At 49.0% G+C, this 26,398-nt stretch overlaps 1 protein-coding gene across 1 annotated transcript; it reads right to left on the minus strand.

The window, feature by feature from the left end:
- Positions 1 to 7,272: 7,272 nt before the first annotated feature.
- Positions 7,273 to 8,829, minus strand: LOC141021864 (uncharacterized). The gene has a single exon (XM_073497715.1). It carries the CDS (start codon positions 8,827 to 8,829, stop codon positions 7,273 to 7,275), a length of 1,557 nt encoding a protein of 518 aa, XP_073353816.1.
- Positions 8,830 to 26,398: the final 17,569 nt, after the last annotated feature.

Consider the following 26,398-nt stretch of genomic DNA (forward strand, 5'->3'; position numbering starts at 1 on the left):
ACACTTTAACATTTGTTTATTTCGGTATTTTTGAAAAGGCAATGTACAATTTTGAGTATATGTAAAAGAAATTAAATCTTTATTTTTTGTTTTCTTTTTTCATGAATTTTTATATGAGGTATCATTTTTTGTGTAGTTAGAGGATGATACTGAATCCCGTGTTGCAAAGCGAGCTAGACGGAAAGGAAAAGGCAGATCCTCTGATGGGGGTGGCACAACGTCTACAGAAGCTGCTGAGGTACCTATTGTACTTTCTTTTTCAGTTGTATAGTATGTTGGTACCAATTGGCACCTCTATTGTTTAGTGTTGCACATGAAAAGTATAGACTTGGCAGTTGTTCTTTTATGTGTGCATAATTGTTTTAAGATAGATTTTTGAATCCCCTTACCTACTTTGTCAAATTTGAAAGTTGGCACCCATTCAACACACAACGGCACCCAAACATGTATACATTTGACCGTTTTTTCAATTGCACAGTGTGTACATGTCAGTTGCACAATAAGGGATAATAGTTGCACAACAATCAACTTATGGTTGCCATACATTTTCTTTCTCCTCCACCTCCCACCTTATGTGAAATATTTCAGTTATTATGTATGATCAGTTGCAGACATATGTACACTAGTTGCACATTTTGTCTGTAATCAGTTCCCTTTTTTGTCTCAGGTGGGTGAAGTTGGAGTTGAAGGGAATGAAGTGTGACGCCCCCGATTCAATCGTACACTAATCATACACGCAAATGTATACGATCGAGATCTGGGACTCACGAGAAGATATCACAACACAACTCTAGACACAAATAAAAGAATACAAGCTTTATATTACAAGCCAGGGGCCTCGGGGGCACGAATACAAAAGCTTGATACACAAGAGTCAGCGGAAGCACCAATATCTGAGGACAGACATAAAGTTAAACAAGGATGCCTTAAGAAGGCTAGCACAAAAGCAACAACGATCGAAGAGGCAAGGCCTCCTGCCTGGGACCTCCTAACTACTCCTGGTCGTCGACGACCTCCATGTAGTAGTATCCGTTAGCGGTGGCATCTAGCTCCAGGGATCCACCATCTGGTTGCAACAACCGGAAAGAAGAAAGAAGGGGAAAAGGGGTAGCAAAGCAACCGTGAGTACTCATCCAAAGTACTCGCAAGCATCAGATCTATACTAAGTATGCATTGGTATCAAATGGAAGGTTTGTATCTGTGGACTGAACTACAGAATGCCAGAATAGATGGGGAAGGCCTAGCCTATCGAAGACTAGCATCTTCAAGCAGCTCCAAGCATCTTGCAGCATGTAGAAGAGTAAAGAATATCATTTTAATATTAAACAAGCATGTTGTAACATCAACGCCCAGACATCCTTCCTCGACTCCCATGCGAGAAAGCAATCTCGGAGCCACATATCCATCACATATCTCAAGTATCCATTTCTAGTTATATAAGATCAGTATATAAGTCTGAACGTCCATTAGCGCGGACACGGTATTCAAATATATATCTTCCCTGCAGGGGTGCACCACGTTACCCAACACGCTCGATCACTCTGGCCGGACACACCTTTCTGGGGTCAATGCCTGGCCTCGGAAGATCAACACATCGCAGCCCTACCTAGGCTCAGCAGAGAGGTCCCTGCCAGTCTACACCCTAAGCACTCCGGGGTCTTGGGCCTATCGCCCACAGCACTCCGGGTCATTATGCGAAGATCCGAGACGAGCACCACCTCATACTGGATGGGACTGGCCCGACAGGCCGACGATGCTGAACTGGACGTCTGACAAATCTTCGGCTGATACTACGACGTCGAGGCCCATAACTATTCTCGCATGGTGGTTAGTGCGTAAAGGCCAGAGGCCAACTCAGAACAAATACCCAAACCATTAGTGCATTGGGGGCTCGCGGAGACGAGCAGAGACTCAAGATAATGTGACCCCGTCGTCCCGTCTCATGGACTTACGGCAAGGGCCCAGACTGCCCGGCCGTGCCACGTGGAAAACTCGCGGGTGTTCTCCGGGCCCGCCTGACTTTCACATCAACTCGCGGGTACCCCTCAGGGCCGACCCGACTTCAACAATGGTCTCAAGTAAAGTCCGGGTAACCGTGTGTCCAAACATCAAGGGGAAAACCCGAGGAATCACCCTCGATGGATTCCACTCGATGTAATCATCAAGGTGAACGTAAGAGGAACCACCCTCAAGGTTCACACTTGAGGGGTTGCACGGCAGAGTCGTATCGAAAGTGGTTAAGGAGGAATCACCCTCGATGACCCCGACCGAATAGCTACACTTCAGAGATCTCATCAGGAGTGATGTATGAGGTACCACCCTCGGCACTCGATGGTAACTCTGTAGAGTCGAGCAACAAAAGGGGCGTGATGTGATGTGAGGTGTCGGGCTCTGGTCGTCGATCAAGTTGATTGAGGCGTCGATGATGAAGCAGGGGCAACAAGGACAAGTGGGGGTCACTGATGGATCACTAACCAACCTATACTAAGCAGTTTAGGATAAGCAGGTAAGGTACAATAGCAGGTACAAAAGCAGGCTATGCATCAGGATAGGAGCAATCAAATACAGTAGCAAAATCTAATGCAAGCATGAGAGAATGGAATGGGCAATATCGGGATGATCCAAGGGGGCTTGCCTGGAAGCTCCGTTGAAAAGGGGTAGAAGTGTCGTCGATGACGTAGTCGATCACAGCGGCAGCATCAGTCTTGGGGTCTACCGGAGAGAAGAGGGGGAAGAAATAGTAAATACACACAAACATATGCACAACAAGACAATAAGCGGTGCTAGAGGTGATCTAACGTAGCGTTAGGCGATACTGGCGAAGGGGGGAAACATCCGGGAAAGTTTTCCCGGTTCCGGACATTTGTCAAACAGATGAACCGGAGGGGAAAGGTTCGACGTTGCTATGACAAGGACGTGTGGCGGACGAACGGACGACGTATTCGGATTCATGTCATCGTTCTAAGCAACTTTCATGTATAAAACTTTTTCATCCGAGCTACGCATTATTTATAATGATTATCCGAAGTTTAAAACAATTTCTAAATTTATTATTAATCATTAAAATCGACATAAATGAATAATGACATCAGCCTGATGTCATCATGACATCAGCAGTCAACCAGTCGGTTGACTGGTCAAACTGTCAACCGGGGCCCGTGTGTCATAGGCATAGTTAATTAAGCATGTATTAATTAACTAAACCAGTTAATTAGGTAAGTTAAACATAAGTAATTAAGTTAAGTTATTAATTAAACTAATTAATTTATTATTATTATTTTTTAAAACTTTTTTTAACAGGGGCGTGGGCCCCCAATGTCAGTGGCCCAGGGGGCCTTAGCGGGGCGGGCGAAACGGGGCGGAGCCCGTTGGGGTGCGAGCATAGCCCGCATGGGCGCACGCCCAGGGGCGTGGCTGCAGCCACAACAGGAGCGGCCGGCGCTGGCCAGCGGACAGGGCCGACGAGGCCAAACGGCGGACGGGCGCGGCGCGGTGGAGGAACGGGGCGAGCGGCCGCGGGCGGGAGCACGGGCGCGAGGCGCGCGTGTGGTGGCTGCAGTGCAGGCAGGGTCCGGCGTTGGCGGAGGGGGCGTGGTGAGGCCACGAGGGGCAGGTGCGGCGGAGCCGGGCGAGGCCGGCCGCCGGTGCGTGAGCGCGCAGCGCAGACGCGATGTGGGCTCGGAGTCGGGGCGCAAGCGACAGGGAGAGGGGCGCGGTCAGCGTGCAACGGGCGCGGCCGGAGCGCGTCGACCGCGGGCGGGGACGGCGGTGACCATGGGGACCCAGGGAGAGAGGGGGCGAAGGGGGACGGTGGCACTCACTTGCGAGCAGGGAAGGGGGGCGACAGGGCGCGTTGGCATCGGCGAGGGAGAGGCGGTGGAGCGGCGCCGACGAGGTGGCGGAGCATGGAGGCAACGAGGCGGCGCCGGCATCGGAGGCGCAGGGCGGCGCGAGATCGGGCCCCTCCCCGATCTAGTCGAGTGGGGGCGCCTGGGAGGAGGTAGGGGCGGCGTTCGACGGGGCCAGGGCAACTGCCCCGATCCAGATCCGATCGCGGGGAGAGGGGGAGGAGCGCGGGAAACGTGGGGGGAGTGGGGATCGAGCAGGGGATGGTTCGGGGTGAGGCTAGGGTTTTATTGCCCCTGGGGGGATATAGCCAGGGGCTGGGCCGGTTGGGGTGGGATGGGCCAAGGCCCATGGGGAGCCGGGGGTCTTCTTTTCTGCTTTTTTGGTTGCCTTCTCCTTTTATTTTATTTACTTTTGCCTTTTCTTTTTACTCATTTTAAATATGAAAACGGAACCGACTTTGAAACAACGTGAACTTAACCAAAGTAAATCTCGATTACATGGCACCATTAACAGGGGCTTACTGTAGCATAATTATCTGGGCGTTATAATTCTCCTCCTCTACAAGAAATCTCGTCCCGAGATTTAGGAGGTAGAAGGAAACAAAATGGGGTATTCTTCACGCAGGTGATCCTCGCGTTCCCAAGTGGCTTCATCTTCAGAGTGATGCGACCACTGGACCTTGAGGAACTTGACCGCTTTCTGACGTGTGCGGCGTTCAGCTTGGTCGAGAATGCGGACCAGATGCTCTTTATAGGAGAAGTCTTGTTGCAACTCGAGCACTTCATGATCCACTGCACGGATTGGGTCCTTGAAGCAGCGTCGGAGTTGTGACACGTGGAACACATCGTGGAGCTGAGAAAGGTTTGGCGGAAGCTCTAGCTGATATGCCACTTTTCCACGCCTTTCGAGAATAGTGAATGGACCAATATAGCGAGGAGCTAGCTTGCCCTTGATCCCGAAGCGGTGTGCACCCTTCATTGGTGTGACTCGAAGATAAGCCTTTTCGCCAGGTTGATAGACCATGTCTTTATGATGATGGTCATACTGACTCTTTTGACATGACTGAGCAGTCTTGAGATTCTCGCGAATGATGCGAACTTGTTCTTCGGCGTGTTGGATAATATCCGGACCGAAGAGTGGACGTTCCCCAGTTTCTGACCAGTTCAGAGGGGTTCGGCACTTTCGTCCATATAACACTTCGAAGGGGGCCATCTTCAGACTAGCTTGAAAGCTATTGTTGTAGGAGAACTCAGCATACGGGAGAGATTCCTCCCATTTCTTGCCGAAGGAAATAACACAAGCTCGAAGCATGTCTTCGAGAACTTGGTTGACGCGTTCAAATTGTCCCTGAGACTAAGGGTGAAAAGCGGTGCTGAATGACAGATGAGTTCCCATAGCTTCTTGGAAACTTGCCCAGAATCTTGAAGTGAATAAGCTGCCACGGTCTGAGCTGATTACCAGCGGAATACCGTGAAGTGAAACAATTCTGGACATATAGAGAGTTGCCAATTGACTTGCAGTGATAGTCTCTTTGATGGCCCGAAAATGTGCAACTTTAGAAAGCCGGTCAATGACAACAAGAATAGCATCGTTTCCTTTCTGTGATTTGGGAAATCCAGTGACGAAGTCCATTTCAACATGGTCCCATTTCCATTCAGGAATAGAGATAGGTTGCAGAGTTCTAGCAGGCCTTTGATGTTCTGCTTTGATACGACGGCAAACGTCACATTCAGCAACATAGCGAGCAATGTCTTGCTTCATGTTTGACCACCAGAATCTTTGACGAATGTCTTGGTACATCTTGGTGCTACCGGGATGAACAGATAACGGAGTGTCATGAGCTTCTTCCATAACCTCCTTATTCATATCCAGGTTTTTCTCCTTACACGGCACTACTAGGCGGCCTTTGAAGTACAAAGTGCCATCATCAGCAATAGTGAAGAATGAGGGCTTTCCTTCTATGAGGTAGCGCTTAATCTTGTGGGCTTGAGAGTCATATTTCTGCAGCTCCTTGATGTTGTCCACGAGATCTAGTTTAGCAACCAGGGTATTGAGAGAACCCTGGGGAACAACATGGAGGTTCATTTTGTGGCACTCTGGAGGAGGGGGAGCGAGTGCACCAGGAGGAACAATATGGAGGTTCAGCTTTCTGAATTCTTCAACAAGCGAGGGCTGAACTTGGTGAACCTGGAGGTGGTTGCAATATGACTTGCAGCTCAAAGCATCAACCATTACATTAGCCTTGCCTGGGGTATAGGAAATACTGAAATCAAAGTCTGCTACGGTCTCCATCCATCTCTGCTGACAGAGGTTCAAATCTGGCTGAGTAAACATGTACTTCAGACTTTGGTGGTTGGTGAATATCTCTCAACGATTACCGAGAAGGTAATGTCGCCACTGTTTTAGTGCATGTATGACAGCAGCAAGCTCGAGGTCATGAACTGGGTAGTTCTCTTCGTGAGGGCGCAGTTGACGAGAGGCATAAGCAATCACTCTGCGCTCTTGCATTAGAACACCACCTAATCCTTGACGTGAAGTGTCGCAGTAAATGACGAAGTCCTTCTTAGTATCAGGTGGAGCAAGCACTGGGGCAGAAGTCAGCTTGTCTTTGAGTGCCTGGAAACTTTCCTGACACTTTTCTGTCCAATCAAACTTGACGCCCTTGTGAAGTAGACCAGTTAGGGGCTTGGCAATCTTGGAGAAGTTCTCGACAAATCGACGGCAATAGCTGGCGAGTCCGAGAAAACTTCTGACTTGCTTGACATTCTTCGGAGGAGTCCAATCCAGAATAGCTTGAACTCGCTCCAGGTTGATGGCGATACCATCCTTGGAGATGACATGCCCAAGGTAGGTCACTTCAGGTAGCCAGAATTCACATTTAGAATACTTTGCATAGAGTTGATGTTCTCGAAGCTTTTCCAGAACAAGTCAAAGGTGTTCAGCATGTTCTTCTTTGTTCTTGGAGTATACAAGGATATCATCCAGATAAACCACAGCGAACATGTCGAGGTATTCCATGAATATATAGTTCATCAGACGAGAGAATGTCGCCGGAGCATTGGTCAAGCTGAAGGACATGACGGTGTACTCGTATGAACCGTAGCGAGTTACGAAGGCGGTCTTGGGAATATCCTCTTCACGAACCCAGATCTGGTGGTAACCCAACCTCAAATCAAGTTTAGAGAATACCGAGGAACCAGCAAGTTGATCATACCGATCGTTGATTCTGGGAAGTGGATACTTGTTCTGAATTGTTGCCTGGTTGATAGGTCGGTAATCTTGGACCAAACGATTAGTTCCATCCTTCTTCTTGACAAAGAGAGAAGCTGCTCCCCAAGCAGAGGAACTTGGACAGATAAAACCCTGACAAAGTGAAGTATCGATTTCCTCCTTAAGCTCAAGGACCTCATGAGGCGGCATCTTTTAGGGTCGATTGGCAATAGGAGTAGTGCCCGGTTTCAAGTCTATGACAAATTCAACAGCTCTAGCAGGGGGTATTCCTGGAAGTTCTTTTGGAAAGACATCTTCAAAATCATGAACGACTGGAATGTTCTCTATTCCCTCAAGAGGTGAAGCATTCAATGCATTCAGAACATATATCTGATTCTCAGCATCCTGAGCTGTTCGGGCTGAGTATTGGACAGTCTGGCCAAAAGGGTGAGTGAGCTGGACTGTCTCAGCAGCACAGTCGATCAGGGTTTGGTGAGGACCCAACCAATTCATGCCTAAAATGACATCTATGGTGGAAACCTTGAGGGCCATAAGTGAAGGAGTGAATACTAACCCTCCAATTTCAATGTGGTTGTTGTGGGCTATCATCGAGGTATCCCACCTGGAGCCTGGAGAGCTAACCACTAGTGGAGGGTACATATTGTCGAACGACAATTCTTGCTTGCGTGCAAATGCTTCAGAAATGAAAGAATGTGATGCTCCCGAATCAAATAGAACAGAAGCTGGGATTGAGTTCACTAGGAGGGTACCCATCACAATTTTGGGGTCCCGTCGAGCTTCTTCAACCTTTACATGATTAACATGACCATGACTGAGTGCAGGCGGCCTGGCATTTGGGTTTCTAGGTTGACGAGCTCGTGTCTTTTGATTCTGTGTCAGGCGGCAGCTGGCAGCACGGTGCCCTGGCTGACCACACTTGCGGCATAGACCATCATTATGTGGAGGAGCTACAACATTGGACTGTCCACCCTGAATTGTTAGTTGTCTCGGCGGTGGAGGCAGACGAGGTGCAACATAATATGGCCTTGGTGTTGGAGCAGGTCGGTGATGAACATTGTGTGGGATCCAGACTCGACGTTTTTGAGCAGGCTGACTCGAGGATGGGCCAACATCGCGAGTACGCTTGAGCGACTCTTGGTACTCAGTCAGACTAGTTTCAGTTCGGAAAGCTTGGCTGACAAGCGTCGCAAAGTCTGCGCAATCATGAGCAACAAGTGTGAGCTTTATATTGGGATGCAGTCCTTCACGAAATTTCTCCTGCTTGCGGGTGTTAGTGCAGGCGTCATCCGCAGCATAGCGGGATAATTCAAGGAATTTCCTCTGATATTCATCCACAGTCATTGTGCCCTGTGAGAGTTTGCGGAACTCCTTCTTCTTCTGGTCCATCAGACCTTGAGGAATGTGTCGTGCACGGAAGGCTAACTGAAATTCCTGCCAAGTGGTTACAGTCTCTGCAGGCAGCATACCTCTGTGGCTTTCCCACCATTGAGCAGCTGGACCTTTCAAGTGGAATGCCACAAAGGTGACATAACTGGCAGGGGCAACATTAGTTGACTCCATCTCAAACAGGATGTCACGAAGCCAATCATCAGCATCCATAGGATTGGTGGAGTTGCGGAAAATGGATGGGTTGAGGCGCACGAATTCTTGCAGCGTTATTGGGGAAGGCTGTTGATGAGCATTCTGGTTTAGAAACTGAGCCATTACTCCAGTCATGAACTGACGATTCAGCTCAAACTGCTGCATCATTGCGGCAACATAGGGTGGAGGTGGAGGATCGCCAACCATCCTGCTAAAACATCAGGAAGCAATTTAACAGGGGGGTGGAGCAGGTGTAAGGAGTCATTCATGATGTAACTTGAACAATGAGCAAAAGCGTAGTATGTACAAAGCAGTAGTCATTAAAGACATACAGATACATATATAGAGCCAAATACACATTGTTAGTAGGAGTTCGGTCAAGAGGATCATCCTAGACATACTAGGCGGCACACATGCACGCGATGGAAGGATACAACAACGAGACATAGCAAAGGCTACATCATCGTCGGAGAAAACCACTAGAGCAAGGAATCTGCAGGGGACGACGCAGGGTGCCCTCGATAAAAGGATCCTGCGGTCGATGAACAATGTGAAGCAGATCTTGGCTCCCAATTCAAGAAAGGCATAACACAAATCTCCGTATGGATGTGATCACAAGATCCTAGGGTAGAGTTAGCAAAATCATTTAACCCGAATAGAAGATAGATCAGAGGCCCAGAGTAATGATCAAGGAGTAAAAGATCCTTACCACCCAATGGCGACATGGGCCGTAAGCCACATAGCCATGTTAGTAAAACAGTTTTTCAAAGACTAGACTCAACTTCGGCCAAGGAGTTGGAAAGGGGGATCCTATAGGCAGCCGGCTCTGATACCAACATGTGATGCCCCCGATTCAATTGTACACTAATCATACACGCAAATGTGTACGCTCAAGATCAGGGACTCACAGGAAGATATCACAACACAACTCTAGACACAAATAAAAGAATACAAGCTTTATATGACAAGCCAGGGGCCTCGAGGACTCGAATACAAAAGCTCGATACACAAGAGTCAGCAAAAGCAACAATATCTGAGGACAGACATAAAGTTAAACAAGGATGCCTTAAGAAGGCTAGCATAAAAGCAACAATGATCGAAGAGGCAAGGCCTCCTGTCTGGGACCTCCTAACTACTCCTGCTCATCGACGACCTCCATGTAGTAGTATCCGTCAGCGGTGGCGTCTAGCTCCAGGGATCCACCATCTGGTTGCAACAACTGGAAAGAAGAAAGAAGGGGAAAAGAGGTAGCAAAGCAACCGTGAGTACTCATCCAAAGTACTCGCAAGCATCAGATCTATACTAAGTATGCATTGGTATCAAATGGAAGGTTTGTATCTGTGGACCAAACCGCAGAATGCCAGAATAGAGGGGAAGGCCTAGCCTATCGAAGACGAGCGTCTTCAAGCAGCTCCAAGCATCTTGCAGCATGTAGAAGAGTAAAGAATAGCATTTTAATATTAAACAAGGATGTTGTAACATCAACGCCCAGAGATCCTTCCTTGACTCCCATGCGAGAAAGCAATCTCGGAGCCACATATCCATCACATATCTCAAGTATCCATTTCTAGTTATATAAGATCAGGATATAAGTCTGAACGTCCATTACCGCGGACACGGTATTCGAATATATATCTTCCCTGCAGGGGTGCACCACGTTACCCAACACGCTCGATCACTCTGGCCGGACACACCTTTCTGGGGTCAATGCCCGGCCTCGGAAGATCAACACGTCGCAACCCTACCTAGGCTCAGCAGAGAGGTCCCCGCCGGTCTACATCCTAAGCACTCCGGGGTCTTGGGCCCATTGCCCGCAGCACTCTGGGTCGTTGTGCGACGAGCCGGGACAAGCACCACCTCATACTGGATGGCACTGGCTTGACAGGCCCACGATGCTAAACTGGACGTCTGAGAAAGCTTCGGCTGATACTACGACGTCGAGGCCCATAACTATTCTCGCGTGGTGGTTAGTGCGTAAAGGCGAAAGGCCAACTCAGAACAAATACCCAAACCATTAGTGCATTGGGGGCTTGCGGAGATGAGCAGAGACTCACGATAATGTGACCCCGTCATCCCGTCTCGTGGACTTACGGCAAGGGCCCACACTGCCCGGCCGTGCCACGTGGAAAACTCGCGGGTGCTCTCCGGGCCCGCCCGACTTTCACATTAACTCGCGGGTACCCCTCAGGGCCGACCCGACTTCAACAATGGTCTCAAGTAAAGTCCGGGTAACCGTGTGTCCAAACATCAAGGGGAAAACCCGAGGAATCACCCTCGGTGGATTCCACTCGATGTAATCATCAATGTGGACGTAAGAGGAACCACCCTCAAGGTTCACACTTGAGGGGTTGCACGGCAGAGTCGTATCGGAAGTGGTTAAGGAGGAATCACCCTCGATGACCATGACCGAATAGCTACACTATAGAGATCTCATCATGAGTGATGTATGTGGTACCACCCTCGGCACTCGATGGTAACTCTGCAGAGTCGAGCAACAAAAGGGGCGTGATGTGATGTGAGGTGTCGGGCTCTGTTCATCGATCAAGTTGATCGAGGCGTCGATGATGAAGCAGGGGCAACAAGGACAAGTGGGGGTCACTGAGGGATCACTAACCAACCTATACTAAGTAGTTTAGAATAAGCATGTAAGGTACAACAACAGGTACAAAAGCAGGCTATGCATCAGGATAGGAGAAATCATATACAGTAGCAAAATCTAATGCAAGCATGAGAGAATGGAATGGGCGATATCTGGATGATCAAAGGGGGGGCTTGCCTGGAAGCTCCGTTGAAAAGGGGTGGAAGTGTCATCGATGACGTAGTCGATCACAGCGGCAGCATCGGTCCCGGGGTCTACCAAAGTGAAGAGGGGGAAGAAACAATAAGTACACGCAAACATATGCACAACAAGACAATAAGCGGTGCTAGAGGTGATCTAAAGTAGCGTTAGGCGATACTGGAAAAGGGGGAAAACATCCGGGAAAGTTTTCCCGATTCCGGGCATTTGTCAAACAGATGAACCGGAGGGGTAAGGTTCAATGTTGCTATGATAGGGACGTTGTCACGACCGGTTTTTCAATAAAATATTTATTGAGAGACCAATCCCTTTTACGGACCAGCGAGGAAGGATTTCTTCTCACTGGTAGACAATATCTTGGTCACAGAAGAAAAATACCAGGAGTACTAAATATAATACAAGGTTGAGCAGAGACTGCCCAACAATTTATTACATGCACGCCGCTAAAACAAGGCGGCGGATAGGGTGGCAAACTACTAACTTACGATAATAACGGTGGTGGAAATATCCCCGCAAAGCGAGTGATATGATTCTGGAAGACTACAGCTCTTCGAGCGTTGGAGTGAGGCTCGAGGAGACTTATTGCGGGTGGCGGAAGCGTATACAATACAAGTGACCAATGTCCGGGATCGCGCAGGACTGACTGGGACTCCTCTAGGCATCGGACGCACTATCAACTCTTCATCCAAGAGATCGCCTTCGTCAACATCTGGCCAAATCAACAAGCCAGGTGAGTACTATGAAAGTACTCGCAAGACAGTTCGGACATAAGATATAACAAATGTAAACATGAAGCATATGAACAAGTTAACCGGTGCGATTAGACATAACGGTAATAAATACTGGGTGCCAAGCGAGGGTCTGAATGACGCCTCGAGCGGAAACTGCAGAATAGTAATACTGGTGCCAAACGAGTGTCTGAAAGACTCCTCGAGCGGAAAATGCGGAATATTAATGCGGGTGCCAAACGAGTGTCTGAAAGACTCCTCGAGCGGAAAATGCGGAATAATAATGCCACAGTCGAGCATCGGGGCGACACCACATAAAGGGCTTATAACAGAAAATAATAGACAGTGCATGCCGCAGTCGGACGTCTGAGCGACATCACATAAAGGGCTTATATTTAAAGTGAAAAACGAGCACATGCCACAGTCGGATGTCTGCGCGACGTCTCATAAAGGGCTTATATCACAACTCATTAATACAATAGTTCAGGAACATAAATTATCACAAGCATGAGACAAATATAAAGTTAGTCCATCCACAGGAATAACAATAAATCTGAATTTACCACTTGAGCTTGTTCACCGGGGACAAGTTTTTTTCACACAGATAGATATGGATATAATACTTACACTGCTTGATCATGGATACGATGATTTGGAAAGAATTGACTCTGCAGAGTTTGTACTTAACCACAGCCAACGGATTTCAGTAGTCACGGGGACTAGTTCCGTCTACGGTGTTTTGGAAGAAACGCGTCTAACCAGTACACACCCAATTCAACCATCCGAAGCCAGGGATCACCCTCGGCAACATTCAAGAAAAACCTTGAGACGGGGAGGCTACAACCTCCCGTAGCATGGGATCAAATTTCTATACGCGCGCTTTAAGGGGGTGCCCCCCCTCTCGGTCCCAACCGGAAACACCCATGCCCCCTGACCGAATGACTGGCTTTAATCCTGGGCCAAGGTACCATCATCCCGGCCTCTCTGTTTGGTGTGTACACGGAAAGAGGTTACCAACTTACTAAACCGCATCCTGGCAATGAGACATGTGGTAGCACGGAAAGGGGAAAGAACGGTAACGCGGCTCCAACCACGTTAACGTCGGAGAAAGTCGGATGACGCAAGGCTGGCATGCTACAACAGTACCACCTTGCTGCCCTTCATGTCACCACATGATTAGGCCATCTCTCATCAGAGATCATCACAACTTTGGAACATGCGGGAAAAGATCGATAACGTGGCTCCAACCACGTTAACATCGAAGAAAGTCGGATGACACAAGGCTGGTATGCTACAACAGTACCACCTTGCTGCCCTTCATGTCACCACATGATTAGGCCACCTCTCATCAGAGGTCATCGCAACTTTGGAACAACCGGGTCGTTGCCTTACAAGCAACGAGGTATTTACCGACACTCATTTGCCACGCACAAACTCTCACGTGAACATGTAAAACACCTGCCATATCAAATGTTCAAAACATGCTTTCCTGGTTCGGAGAAGTCGGAGTCTAGCTCGGCGAAGTTCGCGGCTCCGTCACCTCTCCCGGAACCTACGGCAATCACGAAACGGGTACTAACGTGAAAACCAACACATGCACATAAACTTTTCCAAATATTTTTCAAATAAATCCCATAAAAAACTAGACAAAATTTGAAGATTGTCAGAAAAAGAATCACTCAAAAATACCTTTTTATTAAAAAGTTACAAAGGTTTCTGTCCAGGGACTTATCTGTAATGAAACAGAAAAGTTCCAGGGTTTTAACTGAGAAAACAGAAAACGCTTCGGTTGGGAATGCGCAAGCGCAAAGGAGAAAACGTATTCTGCCCGAAGGCGCCAACAGAAAACGGTTCGCGAATAAAAGAACAGAGGCTGACATGCGGGGTCCACATGTCAGGTTTGAAAAGCTCGCCGGCGCCCGAAGACTGCGGTGGACGCCGGCGTCGAACCACGGCGAGTTAGGAGAAACGGAGGGTACCAAGAGCTTCAACATCCTCTTCCGCGTCGGTGGGTGGTGGACTCGTCCAATGGGGAGCACCATGTCGACGGCGACACTTTCTCCGGCGGACGGCGGCTCGGGTGAGGATGGGGAACTCCGGTGGAGGGCTGCAAGCTTCAAATTGAAGTGCGGGTCAGAAAGAGGGATGCATGGTGAAGCTACTGGCAAGAGAATGGAGGCGGAGGAGCACAGACGGGGGCGAATCGGGCTGGATCCCGTGGCGGGTCGCGGCGGCCGGAGTCGAGGAAGGAGACCTCCTCGGGGCTCTTCCAGTGGCTCGGCGTGCTCTAGGGGGAGTGCAGTGCTGGTGGGTGCTCGAGTTGAAGCTCGGGGCCTCTATTTATAGGCAGATCGACGGGGTGGCCGTGAACGGAGAATCTCCGGCGAGCGATTACGGCGGAGCAGTGGATTGGCAGGGGGTTTGAGCGGTCGGGCAGCATCAGTGGAGGTTACTGGATTCGTTTTGCAGCTAAACGAGGTCGGTCTTGGCGTAATGGCGTCGATCCACGGTGAGGTGACCGCACGGGCTCAACGGCGGCAGAGAGCGCGCTCCGCGCCCTGCGGTTCACGACGAGAGCGGCAGCGCGTTCGGGGGAGTGGAAGGCTACGCGGCGAGCTCCGGTGGTTTGGGCGGCGCTGGGTGGTGTCGTCGGCGCCGTGTCTCCCGCTGGCGTCCGCAAAGCCGCCGCCGGCGTTGGTCACGGGGCGGCGCACCTTCTGCTGCTCGTCGCCGACGCCCGCAAGGCACCAGGCGTTCGTGCGGTGCAGGAACAAGGGGGCGGGGACGAGGAGCAAGGCGACGCGGTGGCACTGGCGAGATCGACGTCCTCCTCTGAAGAAAACGACAGCAGCCACTGACTGAATCTCTGAACTTTCTGAACTTGACATGACCATGCACTGCAGGTGTTCGAGAGAGAGATTTTGCAATGAGATAAATTTTTCTAGAGCTGTAACTTGGTGAGATGACCACTCAATGCACCCAGAGGCTGCCTGATTTTACTTGGAATTTTTGGAGAAGGTTTTGAATGAATTTAACCAAATTTGACAAATCTGGTCCAAACTTGCAGCAAGTGTAGTTTGAAAATTTTGAACTGAAGACCAGTGGATCTTCATGGTTCTTGGTTGAGGGTTCAAAGGACTAGGAGGGGAAAAAGGTTTGGTGCCAAAAATCAAGACAGAAAGTGGAGTTCCTTTGTAAATCTCCAAGTGGTAGAATAGAAGACAGAAATTTGTTTGAATATAATTTGAATGGAAATAATCACATGGGGAGGTTCAACTTGCTGGATTTGATGCAAATCATGATCCAGAGGTGAGGGAGTGCTTAGGAGAGAGGATTTGCACTAATGCCATGGCAAGAAGGAATTGTTGAAAGTGGCAAAGGATTTTCCAAAAGCCATAGTGCAAATTCAAAAAGGGTTTCAAAAGTTATTTTCCCCAAAAGAAAAACATTTTGTCTTGAGTCCAAATGAAAGGCAAGAACTTCCAAGACCAAAGCAGACCTTGGGTGAATCCAAATAAAACTTTTGCCATAAGGAAAAAAATATTTGAGAGTGAGAGTTCTCTTAAAGGAAAAATTTAAATCACTCCCCTCAAGTCAAATAGAAATCTTAAAAAAAAATCCAAATAAAAACTTGGGTGTCACATCACCTACCCCCTTAGGAAAAATCTCGTCCTCGAGATTTCTGCTGATCCTCAAATAGATGTGGATACTCTGCTCGAAGGAAATCTTCCCTTTCCCATGTAGCTTCATCCTCAGTGTGGTTGCTCCACTGAACCTTGAAAAATCTTGTCATTTTCTGACGGGTCCTCCGTTCAGACTCTTCTAAAATCTTTACTGGCCTTTCTCTGTAGGTGAGATCTGGTTGCATATCAATGTCCTCATGAGGTACATGTTTTTCTGGGTTGCTCACACATTTTCTTAACTGTGAGACGTGGAACACGTCATGGACGTCTGACAGCTCCTTGGGGAGGTCTAGTTGGTAGGCCACCGTGCCTCTTCGTGCCTTTACACAAAATGGTCCAATAAATCTTGGGGCTAGCTTCCCCTTAATTTTGAACCGTTGCAGACCCCTCATAGGAGATACTCGGAGGTATACGGAATCACCAGGTTAAAAGCTGACCTCACGGTTCTTCTGATCATAGTAGCTCTTTTGTCGGCTCTGTGCTGTCTTGAGTCTGTCCCTGATTTGTTTAACTTTCTCCTCGGCCTCTTTAAGCATGTCTGGGCCGAAGATACGACTGTCACCTGTTTCTGACCAATTCAGAGGGGTACGACATCTTCGTCCGTACAACGCTTCAAAGGGTGTCATTTGCAAGCTGGCTTGGTAACTGTTGTTGTAAGCAAATTCGGCATACGGCAAACTCTCTTCCCAACCGGATCCATAGGTAAGCACACAGGCTCTTAGCATATCCTCTAGGATTTGGTTTACACGTTCTGTTTGTCCATCGGTCTGAGGGTGGTATGCTGTACTGAAAGCCAGTTGCGTGCCCAGAGCTTGTTGTAGGTGATCCCAAAATTTGGAGACGAATTGGGTGCCTCGGTCTGATATTATAGTCTTTGGGACTCCGTGCAAGCAAACTATACGGGAGAGATAAAGTTTTGCAGTCTTTGTGTGGAGTAGGTAGTCTTCACGGGAATGAAATGAGCAACCTTGGTTAGTCGGTCTGTGATGACCCATATGGCGTCATTTCCGCGTTGTGATCGGGGTAATCCGACAATGAAGTCCATTCCGATTTCATCCCATTTCCACTCCGGTATCCTGTTAGGCTGGAGTAGCCCTGCTGGCTTTTGGTGCTCGGCCTTGATGCGCTGACATGAATCGCAACAAGCGATGAATGTGGCTATATCTCTTTTCATACCGTGCCACCAAAATCTTTCCTGGATGTCCTTGTACATTTTGGTTCCTCCAGGATGGATCGAGTATGGGGCGGTGTGGCTTTCCGTCAAGATCTGTTGCTTGAGTTCCTCAATGTTAGGTACGCAAAGCCTGTCCCGGTACCATAATGTTCCTTCACTGTCCGTGACGAATTCTGAAGTCTTACTAAGATTCATTTTCTTCTTTATGCCTTCGATACTGGGATGTCCCTGTTGAGCCTTCTTGATTTGTTCCACTAGGGTGGGTTGTATCTCCAGGTTCGATACGGTGCCCTCAGAGACTAACATCATGTTGAGCCTAGTGAACTCTCGCTGAAACTCAGGCCTCAAATTTTGCTGACCGTCACTGTCCGGGCTGGGGTTTCGACTAAGGGCATCGGCCACTACATTTGCTTTCCCTGGGTGGTAGTGAATACCGACGTCATAGTCCTTGACCAGTTCCAACCAGCGTCGTTGGCGTAAATTCAGCTCTGGCTGTGTGAAAATATATTTGAGGCTCTTATGGTCCGTATATATTTCACAGCGATTTCCCAACAGAAAGTGCCTCCACTCCTTGAGTGCATGTATAACTGCTGCTAGCTCCAGGTCATGTGTTGGGTAATTTTCCTCATGTTTTCGCAGCTGCCTGGAGGCATATGCGACAACCTTGCCATCCTGCATTAGCACACATCCGAGACCTTTTCGGGACGCGTCACAATACACTTCAAAGCTCTTGTGTATGTCTGGTACGGTTAAGACCGGTGCGGTTGTCAGTTTCTTCTTGAGTTCTTGGAAGCTCTGCTCGCATGCTTCCGTCCATACAAATTTCTTGTCCTTCTTGAGTAACCGTGTTATAGGTTTTGCCACAGTGGAGAATCCTTCAATAAACCTCCTGTAATATCCGGCCATTCCTAGGAAACTCCGTACATCTGTAACATTCGCGGGTGGCTTCCAGTCTAGTATGGCCTTGACTTTTTCTGGGTCTACGGCCACGCCTTCTTGGTTCAATATATGGCCCAAGAAACCAACTTGTCTTAGCCAAAATTTGCATTTGCTAAATTTGGCGTACAACTGATGTTTCCTCAATTCTCCCAAAACAATTTTGAGGTGCTCAGCATGCTCTTCTGGTGTCCTTGAGTAAACCAGAATGTCGTCAATGAATACCACCACAAATTTGTCCATGAATTTCATGAACACTTTGTTCATGAGGTGGACGAAATATGCGGGGGCGTTCGTTAGTCCAAAAGGCATCACTGTAAACTCGTATAACCCATATCTGGAAGTGAAAGCTGTCTTGGGAATATCTTCCGTCCGTACCTTCAATTGGTGATATCCCGATCTGAAATCAATTTTTGAGAATACCTTGGCCTGTGCGAGCTGGTTAAACAAATCATTTATTTGTGGCATCGGATATTTGTTTTTGATGGTGACCATATTGAGGGCTCGATAGTCTATGCACAGCCTCAGTGTCCCATCTTTCTTTTTGGCGAACAACACAGGCGAACCCCAAGGTGAGGAGCTGGCTCGAACAAATCCTTTGTCCAACAATTCCTTTATCTGCTTCTTCAACTCCACCAATTCTGAGGGTGCCATTCTATACGGCTTTTTATAGATGGGAGCGGTGCCAGGTGCTAGTTCAATGCTGAATTCTATCTCTCGGTCTGGTGGCATGCCTGGTAGTTCTTCCGGGAACACATCAGGGAACTCGCATACCACTGGCACTTTTCTTAGTTCCGCAATGTCCATTTTGTTCAGTTTTGGTTTCTGGGATTGTGGCCTTTCTTGAGCGGAAACTCTTATAGTCTTGCCGTGATGGTGAGTGAGAATCACTGTCCGATTGAAACAGTCGATGAATCCTTTGTTGGTGGTCAACCAGTCCATCCCTAAAATGACATCCAGTCCTTTACTTTCCAACACGATGAGATTCGCGTGGAATTATAGTCCTTTGAACTCAATGACCACTCCTTGGCAGTAACCTTGAGCGATTTGCTTATTTCCGGGGGACTTGATGATCATAGATTTTTCCAAGGGAAGTATCGGAAAACCGTGTTGCGAAACAAAACTCTTCGAAACGAACGAATGGGAAGCTCCAGAATCAAACAAAACCGTGGCAGGTACTGTGTTGACAGGGAACGTACCGAGCACGATGTCTGGGGCATTCTGCGCTTCTTCCCTGGTCACATGGTTCAGGTGACCCTTCCTGTGGTTGTTGCTGGGGTTGAAGTTGTTGCGCTTGGGGGCTGGATTGTCCCCACCATTGTTCGGCTTGGGTGCCGAGTCTCTCGGCTTCGGACACTGTTTAGCATAATGCCCTTGTTGACCACAAGCATAGCAGGTGACCCCTGGACGGTATGTGAACTCCTTGTCCCTGGCATGAAACTGCCCGACGGGCCTTGGCTCAGTAGTCGTGGATCTCCTTGCGTCTGTCCTTGGGACCTCAGTCTTGCCTCGGTTGCTGCGGGCAAGAGTCGTCTTGTCCCTCTTCCGCTTACGGATATCTTCTAGACTACGGCGCTCATTCTCCAAGGTGATGGCCTTGTCCACCAGCGTCTTAAAATCCGGAAAGGTGTGTACGATCAGTTGGCATCTTAACGCTGGTGCCAGGCCGTCCAGGAATTTTTCCATCTTCTTGTTTTCTGTCATGTGCTCGTCGTAGGCATAACGAGACAGCTGGGTGAACTGACCGTTGTATTCTGTGACGGACATGCCTCTTTGCTTTAGGTCATCAAACTCTCTCTTCTTGATCTTTAGGATGCTCCTGGGGATGTGTGCCCCACGGAAGCCTTCCTTGAATTCTTCCCAGGTGATGTTGTGTTCCCTGGGATGCATGTGTAGGAAGTTCTCCCACCATGCTGCGGCTGCTCCAGTAAGGTAGTGTGGTGCATAAAGCACCTTCTCATGATCTGAGCACTGAGCAATAATCAGTTTCCTTTCAATCTCACGAAGCCAATCATCGGCTTCCAGCGGTCTATCGGTGTGAGAAAAAGTTGAGGGGCGAGTCTTCTGTAACTCAGATAACTTGGAATGTGGTTGATAGGGTTCATGGTGGTTTCCCATATTGATGACATGATTCATCATCTCTTGGTGCTGTTGCTGGCTTTGCTCGAAGAGACGACATACTTGAGACAGTGCTGCTTCGCTGTCTGGTTGGCTGGACTGACCCTGAGTGAAATTGTTGCTGGTCTGCGTCCCGTAAACCTCTTCTGGCTGATTGGGCATAGAGCGAGTCCATGGGCGAGACATTTTTCCAGTCTGGGGTATTATTTGCAAAACCCATGAGAAAAACTGTGTAGCACAAGAAAAATCTTGCCAAGGCGATAATTAACGAGGCTTCAAGGTTTTCAAAGAAACACAAATGATTCTTCACAGAGAAGAAGTGCTTAACATAAAACTTACATGCGAAAAGCAAACACATGATACAACACTCAGGATGCGCATACACATCCTGACATGTTATTTAAAAACTAGCGTACTACTCCGGAAGGCAGCAACCACACCAATACAAACTAGCGTACAGATAAAACAACACGTCATACAAGCAGGCATAACACGTGGCTACTCGGGGCTCTCAGTCGGAGATGGTGAAGATCTCCTTCCCCTTGCCGATGGCAAGGCTCAGCGGTCCAGGAGAATCAACCTCCTCCTCTCTAGCTGGCTCCTGGCGTGCGACGCTGCGCGGCGGTGATGGTGCGGGGGCGACTGGTGGTAGAGCGCGTGCGGCAGGCGGTGCGGCTCTGACTGGAGTAGGAGCGATGACTTGGTCGAACTCCTCAGTGGTAGGCAGACGGCGAGCAGTGGCCAAAACGGCCGGTGCATACGAGGCTGAAGACGAGACGAATGTCAGAGGCGGCGCCGTGTGGAGAAGCTCCTTCCTGCTGGCAGGACCGCCCCGGACTAAGTCCATGCGGGCAGCCACAAGATCATCTACGAGGTTGTCGAAAGACTCCTCCAGAGCCTTGAGATACTCCACAACCATCTCGATGGCTTCATCTCGTTCTCCCCGATGGCAGGCGAACGCATAGTGGTTGGTGGAAGGCACATGGCATGGGAGGTAGCGGTAGCGACGAGTCTTCATCGTAGGAAGGATGTCCCGAAGGCGAGCTATCGCCTCGCGGGCAGCCATATGCATGGCATGCCTCTCCGTAGGCATGGCCCTTCCCGTAAAACGGAAGTGACGAGCAGCAGAACGTCCTCCCCTGAACTGCACCACGGCTTGGTGCATAGACACGTCGTCACTGAGCTTGTGCTGATAGAGCGTGAACTCCGGGCGAGCTGCTGGCCCGATCACGAGCTTGGTGATGGAGACGAGGAGCTTGACAAACCCCTCGGGCACGTTGGTGAACACTCGATTCTCACAGCTGCTGCCAGCCATCTACAAAAGTAGGAAAAAATTCTGAGTAGTCATGTCATAAATTTATGATGACCAACAGAAAATAGCTACAATTGCAAAAATGCTGAAAAAGCACAAAAGACGCTAATAACCAATTAGCGATCGCACCTAGTGGCTTCCTACAGTCAGCCTGGCTCTGATACCAAGCTTGTCACGACCGGTTTTTCAATAAAATATTTATTGAGAGACCAATCCCTTTTACGGACCAGCGAGGAAGGATTTCTTCTCACTGGTAGACAATATCTTGGTCACAGAAGAAAAATACCAGGAGTACTAAATATAATACAAGGTTGAGCAGAGACTGCCCAACAATTTATTACATGCACGCCGCTAAAACAAGGCGGCGGATAGGGTGGCAAACTACTAACTTACGATAATAACGGTGGTGGAAATATCCCCGCGAAGCGAGTGATATGATTCTGGAAGACTACAGCTCTTCGAGCGTTGGAGTGAGGCTCGAGGAGACTTATTGCGGGTGGCGGAAGCGTATACAATACAAGTGACCAATGTCCGGGATCGCGCAGGACTGACTGGGACTCCTCTAGGCATCGGACGCGCTATCAACTCTTCATCCAAGAGATCGCCTTCGTCAACATCTGGCCAAATCAACAAGCCAGGTGAGTACTATGAAAGTACTCGCAAGACAGTTCGGACATAAGATATAACAAATGTAAACATGAAGCATATGAACAAGTTAACCGGTGCGATTAGACATAACGGTAATAAATACTGGGTGCCAAGCGAGGGTCTGAATGACGCCTCGAGCGGAAACTGCAGAATAGTAATACTGGTGCCAAACGAGTGTCTGAAAGACTCCTCGAGCGGAAAATGCGGAATATTAATGCGGGTGCCAAACGAGTGTCTGAAAGACTCCTCGAGCGGAAAATGCGGAATAATAATGCCACAGTCGAGCATCGGGGCGACACCACATAAAGGGCTTATAACAGAAAATAATAGACAGTGCATGCCGCAGTCGGACGTCTGAGCGACATCACATAAAGGGCTTATATTTAAAGTGAAAAACGAGCACATGCCACAGTCGGATGTCTGCGCGACGTCTCATAAAGGGCTTATATCACAACTCATTAATACAATAGTTCAGGAACATAAATTATCACAAGCATGAGACAAATATAAAGTTAGTCCATCCACAGGAATAACAATAAATCTGAATTTACCACTTGAGCTTGTTCACCGGGGACAAGTTTTTTTCACACAGATAGATATGGATATAATACTTACACTGCTTGATCATGGATACGATGATTTGGAAAGAATTGACTCTGCAGAGTTTGTACTTAACCACAGCCAACGGATTTCAGTAGTCACGGGGACTAGTTCCGTCTACGGTGTTTTGGAAGAAACGCGTCTAACCAGTACACACCCAATTCAACCATCCGAAGCCAGGGATCACCCTCGGCAACATTCAAGAAAAACCTTGAGACGGGGAGGCTACAACCTCCCGTAGCATGGGATCAAATTTCTATACGCGCGCTTTAAGGGGGTGCCCCCCCTCTCGGTCCCAACCGGAAACACCCATGCCCCCTGACCGAATGACTGGCTTTAATCCTGGGCCAAGGTACCATCATCCCGGCCTCTCTGTTTGGTGTGTACACGGAAAGAGGTTACCAACTTACTAAACCGCATCCTGGCAATGAGACATGTGGTAGCACGGAAAGGGGAAAGAACGGTAACGCGGCTCCAACCACGTTAACGTCGGAGAAAGTCGGATGACGCAAGGCTGGCATGCTACAACAGTACCACCTTGCTGCCCTTCATGTCACCACATGATTAGGCCATCTCTCATCAGAGATCATCACAACTTTGGAACATGCGGGAAAAGATCGATAACGTGGCTCCAACCACGTTAACGTCGAAGAAAGTCGGATGACACAAGGCTGGTATGCTACAACAGTACCACCTTGCTGCCCTTCATGTCACCACATGATTAGGCCACCTCTCATCAGAGGTCATCGCAACTTTGGAACAACCGGGTCGTTGCCTTACAAGCAACGAGGTATTTACCGACACTCATTTGCCACGCACAAACTCTCACGTGAACATGTAAAACACCTGCCATATCAAATGTTCAAAACATGCTTGCCTGGTTCGGAGAAGTCGGAGTCTAGCTCGGCGAAGTTCGCGGCTCCGTCACCTCTCCCGGAACCTACGGCAATCACGAAACGGGTACTAACGTGAAAACCAACACATGCACATAAACTTTTCCAAATATTTTTCAAATAAATCCCATAAAAAACTAGACAAAATTTGAAGATTGTCAGAAAAAGAATCACTCAAAAATACCTTTTTATTAAAAAGTTACAAAGGTTTCTGTCCAGGGACTTATCTGTAATGAAACAGAAAAGTTCCAGGGTTTTAACTGAGAAAACAGAAAACGCTTCGGTTGGGAATGCGCAAGCGCAAAGGAGAAAACGTATTCTGCCCGAAGGCGCCAACAGAAAACGGTTCGCGAATAAAAGAATAGAGGCTGACATGCGGGGTCCACATGTCAGGTTTGAAAAGCTCGCCGGCGCCCGAAGACTGCGGTGGACGCCGGCGTCGAACCACGGCGAGTTAGGAGAAACGGAGGGTACCAAGAGCTTCAACATCCTCTTCCGCGTCGGTGGGTGGTGGACTCGTCCAACGGGGAGCACCATGTCGACGGCGACACTTTCTCCGGCGGACGGCGGCTCGGGTGAGGATGGGGAACTCCGGTGGAGGGCTGCAAGCTTCAAATTGAAGTGCGGGTCAGAAAGAGGGATGCATGGTGAAGCTACTGGCAAGAGAATGGAGGCGGAGGAGCACAGACGGGGGCGAATCGGGCTGGATCCCGTGGCGGGTCGCGGCGGCCGGAGTCGAGGAAGGAGACCTCCTCGGGGCTCTTCCAGTGGCTCGGCGTGCTCTAGGGGGAGTGCAGTGCTGGTGGGTGCTCGAGTTGAAGCTCGGGGCCTCTATTTATAGGCAGATCGACGGGGTGGCCGTGAACGGAGAATCTCCGGCGAGCGATTACGGCGGAGCAGTGGATTGGCAGGGGGTTTGAGCGGTCGGGCAGCATCAGTGGAGGTTACTGGATTCGTTTTGCAGCTAAACGAGGTCGGTCTTGGCGTAATGGCGTCGATCCACGGTGAGGTGACCGCACGGGCTCAACGGCGGCAGAGAGCGCGCTCCGCGCCCTGCGGTTCACGACGAGAGCGGCAGCGCGTTCGGGGGAGTGGAAGGCTACGCGGCGAGCTCCGGTGGTTTGGGCGGCGCTGGGTGGTGTCGTCGGCGCCGTGTCTCCCGCTGGCGTCCGCAAAGCCGCCGCCGGCGTTGGTCACGGGGCGGCGCACCTTCTGCTGCTCGTCGCCGACGCCCGCAAGGCACCAGGCGTTCGTGCGGTGCAGGAACAAGGGGGCGGGGACGAGGAGCAAGGCGACGCGGTGGCACTGGCGAGATCGACGTCCTCCTCTGAAGAAAACGACAGCAGCCACTGACTGAATCTCTGAACTTTCTGAACTTGACATGACCATGCACTGCAGGTGTTCGAGAGAGAGATTTTGCAATGAGATAAATTTTTCTAGAGCTGTAACTTGGTGAGATGACCACTCAATGCACCCAGAGGCTGCCTGATTTTACTTGGAATTTTTGGAGAAGGTTTTGAATGAATTTAACCAAATTTGACAAATCTGGTCCAAACTTGCAGCAAGTGTAGTTTGAAAATTTTGAACTGAAGACCAGTGGATCTTCATGGTTCTTGGTTGAGGGTTCAAAGGACTAGGAGGGGAAAAAGGTTTGGTGCCAAAAATCAAGACAGAAAGTGGAGTTCCTTTGTAAATCTCCAAGTGGTAGAATAGAAGACAGAAATTTGTTTGAATATAATTTGAATGGAAATAATCACATGGGGAGGTTCAACTTGCTGGATTTGATGCAAATCATGATCCAGAGGTGAGGGAGTGCTTAGGAGAGAGGATTTGCACTAATGCCATGGCAAGAAGGAATTGTTGAAAGTGGCAAAGGATTTTCCAAAAGCCATAGTGCAAATTCAAAAAGGGTTTCAAAAGTTATTTTCCCCAAAAGAAAAACATTTTGTCTTGAGTCCAAATGAAAGGCAAGAACTTCCAAGACCAAAGGCAGACCTTGGGTGAATCCAAATAAAACTTTTGCCATAAGGAAAAAAATATATTTGAGAGTGAGAGTTCTCTTAAAGGAAAAATTTAAATCACTCCCCTCAAGTCAAATAGAAATCTTTTAAAAAAATCCAAATAAAAACTTGGGTGTCACAGACGTGTGGCGGGCGAACGGACCGCGTATTCGGATTTGTGTCGTTGTTCTGAGCAACTTTCATGTATAAAACTTTTTCATCCGGGCTACGGATTATTTATAATGATTATTCGAAGTTTAAAACAATTTCTAAATTTATTATTAATTATTAAGCTCGACATAAATGAATACTGACAATAGCATGATGTCATCATGACGTCAGCAGTCAACCAGTCGGTTGACTGTGTCAACCGGGGCCCGCGTGTCATAGGCATAGTTAATTAAGCATGTATTAATTAACTAAACTAGTTAATTAGGTAAATTAAATAGAAGTAGTTAAGTTAAGTTATTAATTAAACTAATTAATTAATTATTATTATTAAAGTTATTTTTTTAAACTTCTTTTTTTACAGGGGCGTGGGCCCCCAATGTCAGTGGCCCAGGGGGCCTTAGCGGGGCGGGCGAAACAGGGCGGAGCCCCCTAGGGTGCGAGCATAGCCCGCATGGGCGCACGCCCAGGCGCGTGGCCGCGGCCACAACAGGAGCGGCTGGCGCTGGCCGGCAGGCAGGGCCGACGAGGACAGCCGCCGGCGCGGCCAAACGGTGGACGGGCGCGACACGGTGGAGGAACGGGGCGAGCGGCCGCGGGTGGAAGCACGGGCGCGAGGCGCGCGTGTGGAGGCTGCAGTGCAGGCGGGGTCCGGCATTGGCGGAGAGGGCGTGGCGAGG

The sequence above is a fragment of the Aegilops tauschii genome, chromosome 4, assembly GCF_002575655.3.
Source record: "Aegilops tauschii subsp. strangulata cultivar AL8/78 chromosome 4, Aet v6.0, whole genome shotgun sequence".
Classification (NCBI taxonomy): domain Eukaryota; kingdom Viridiplantae; phylum Streptophyta; class Magnoliopsida; order Poales; family Poaceae; genus Aegilops; species Aegilops tauschii.

What these genes read in the sequence shown, in the direction of transcription:
- LOC141021864 (XM_073497715.1), bottom strand. Translation starts at nt 8,829, where the DNA reads ATGATGCAGCAGTTTGAGCTGAATCGTCAGTTCATGACTGGAGTAATG.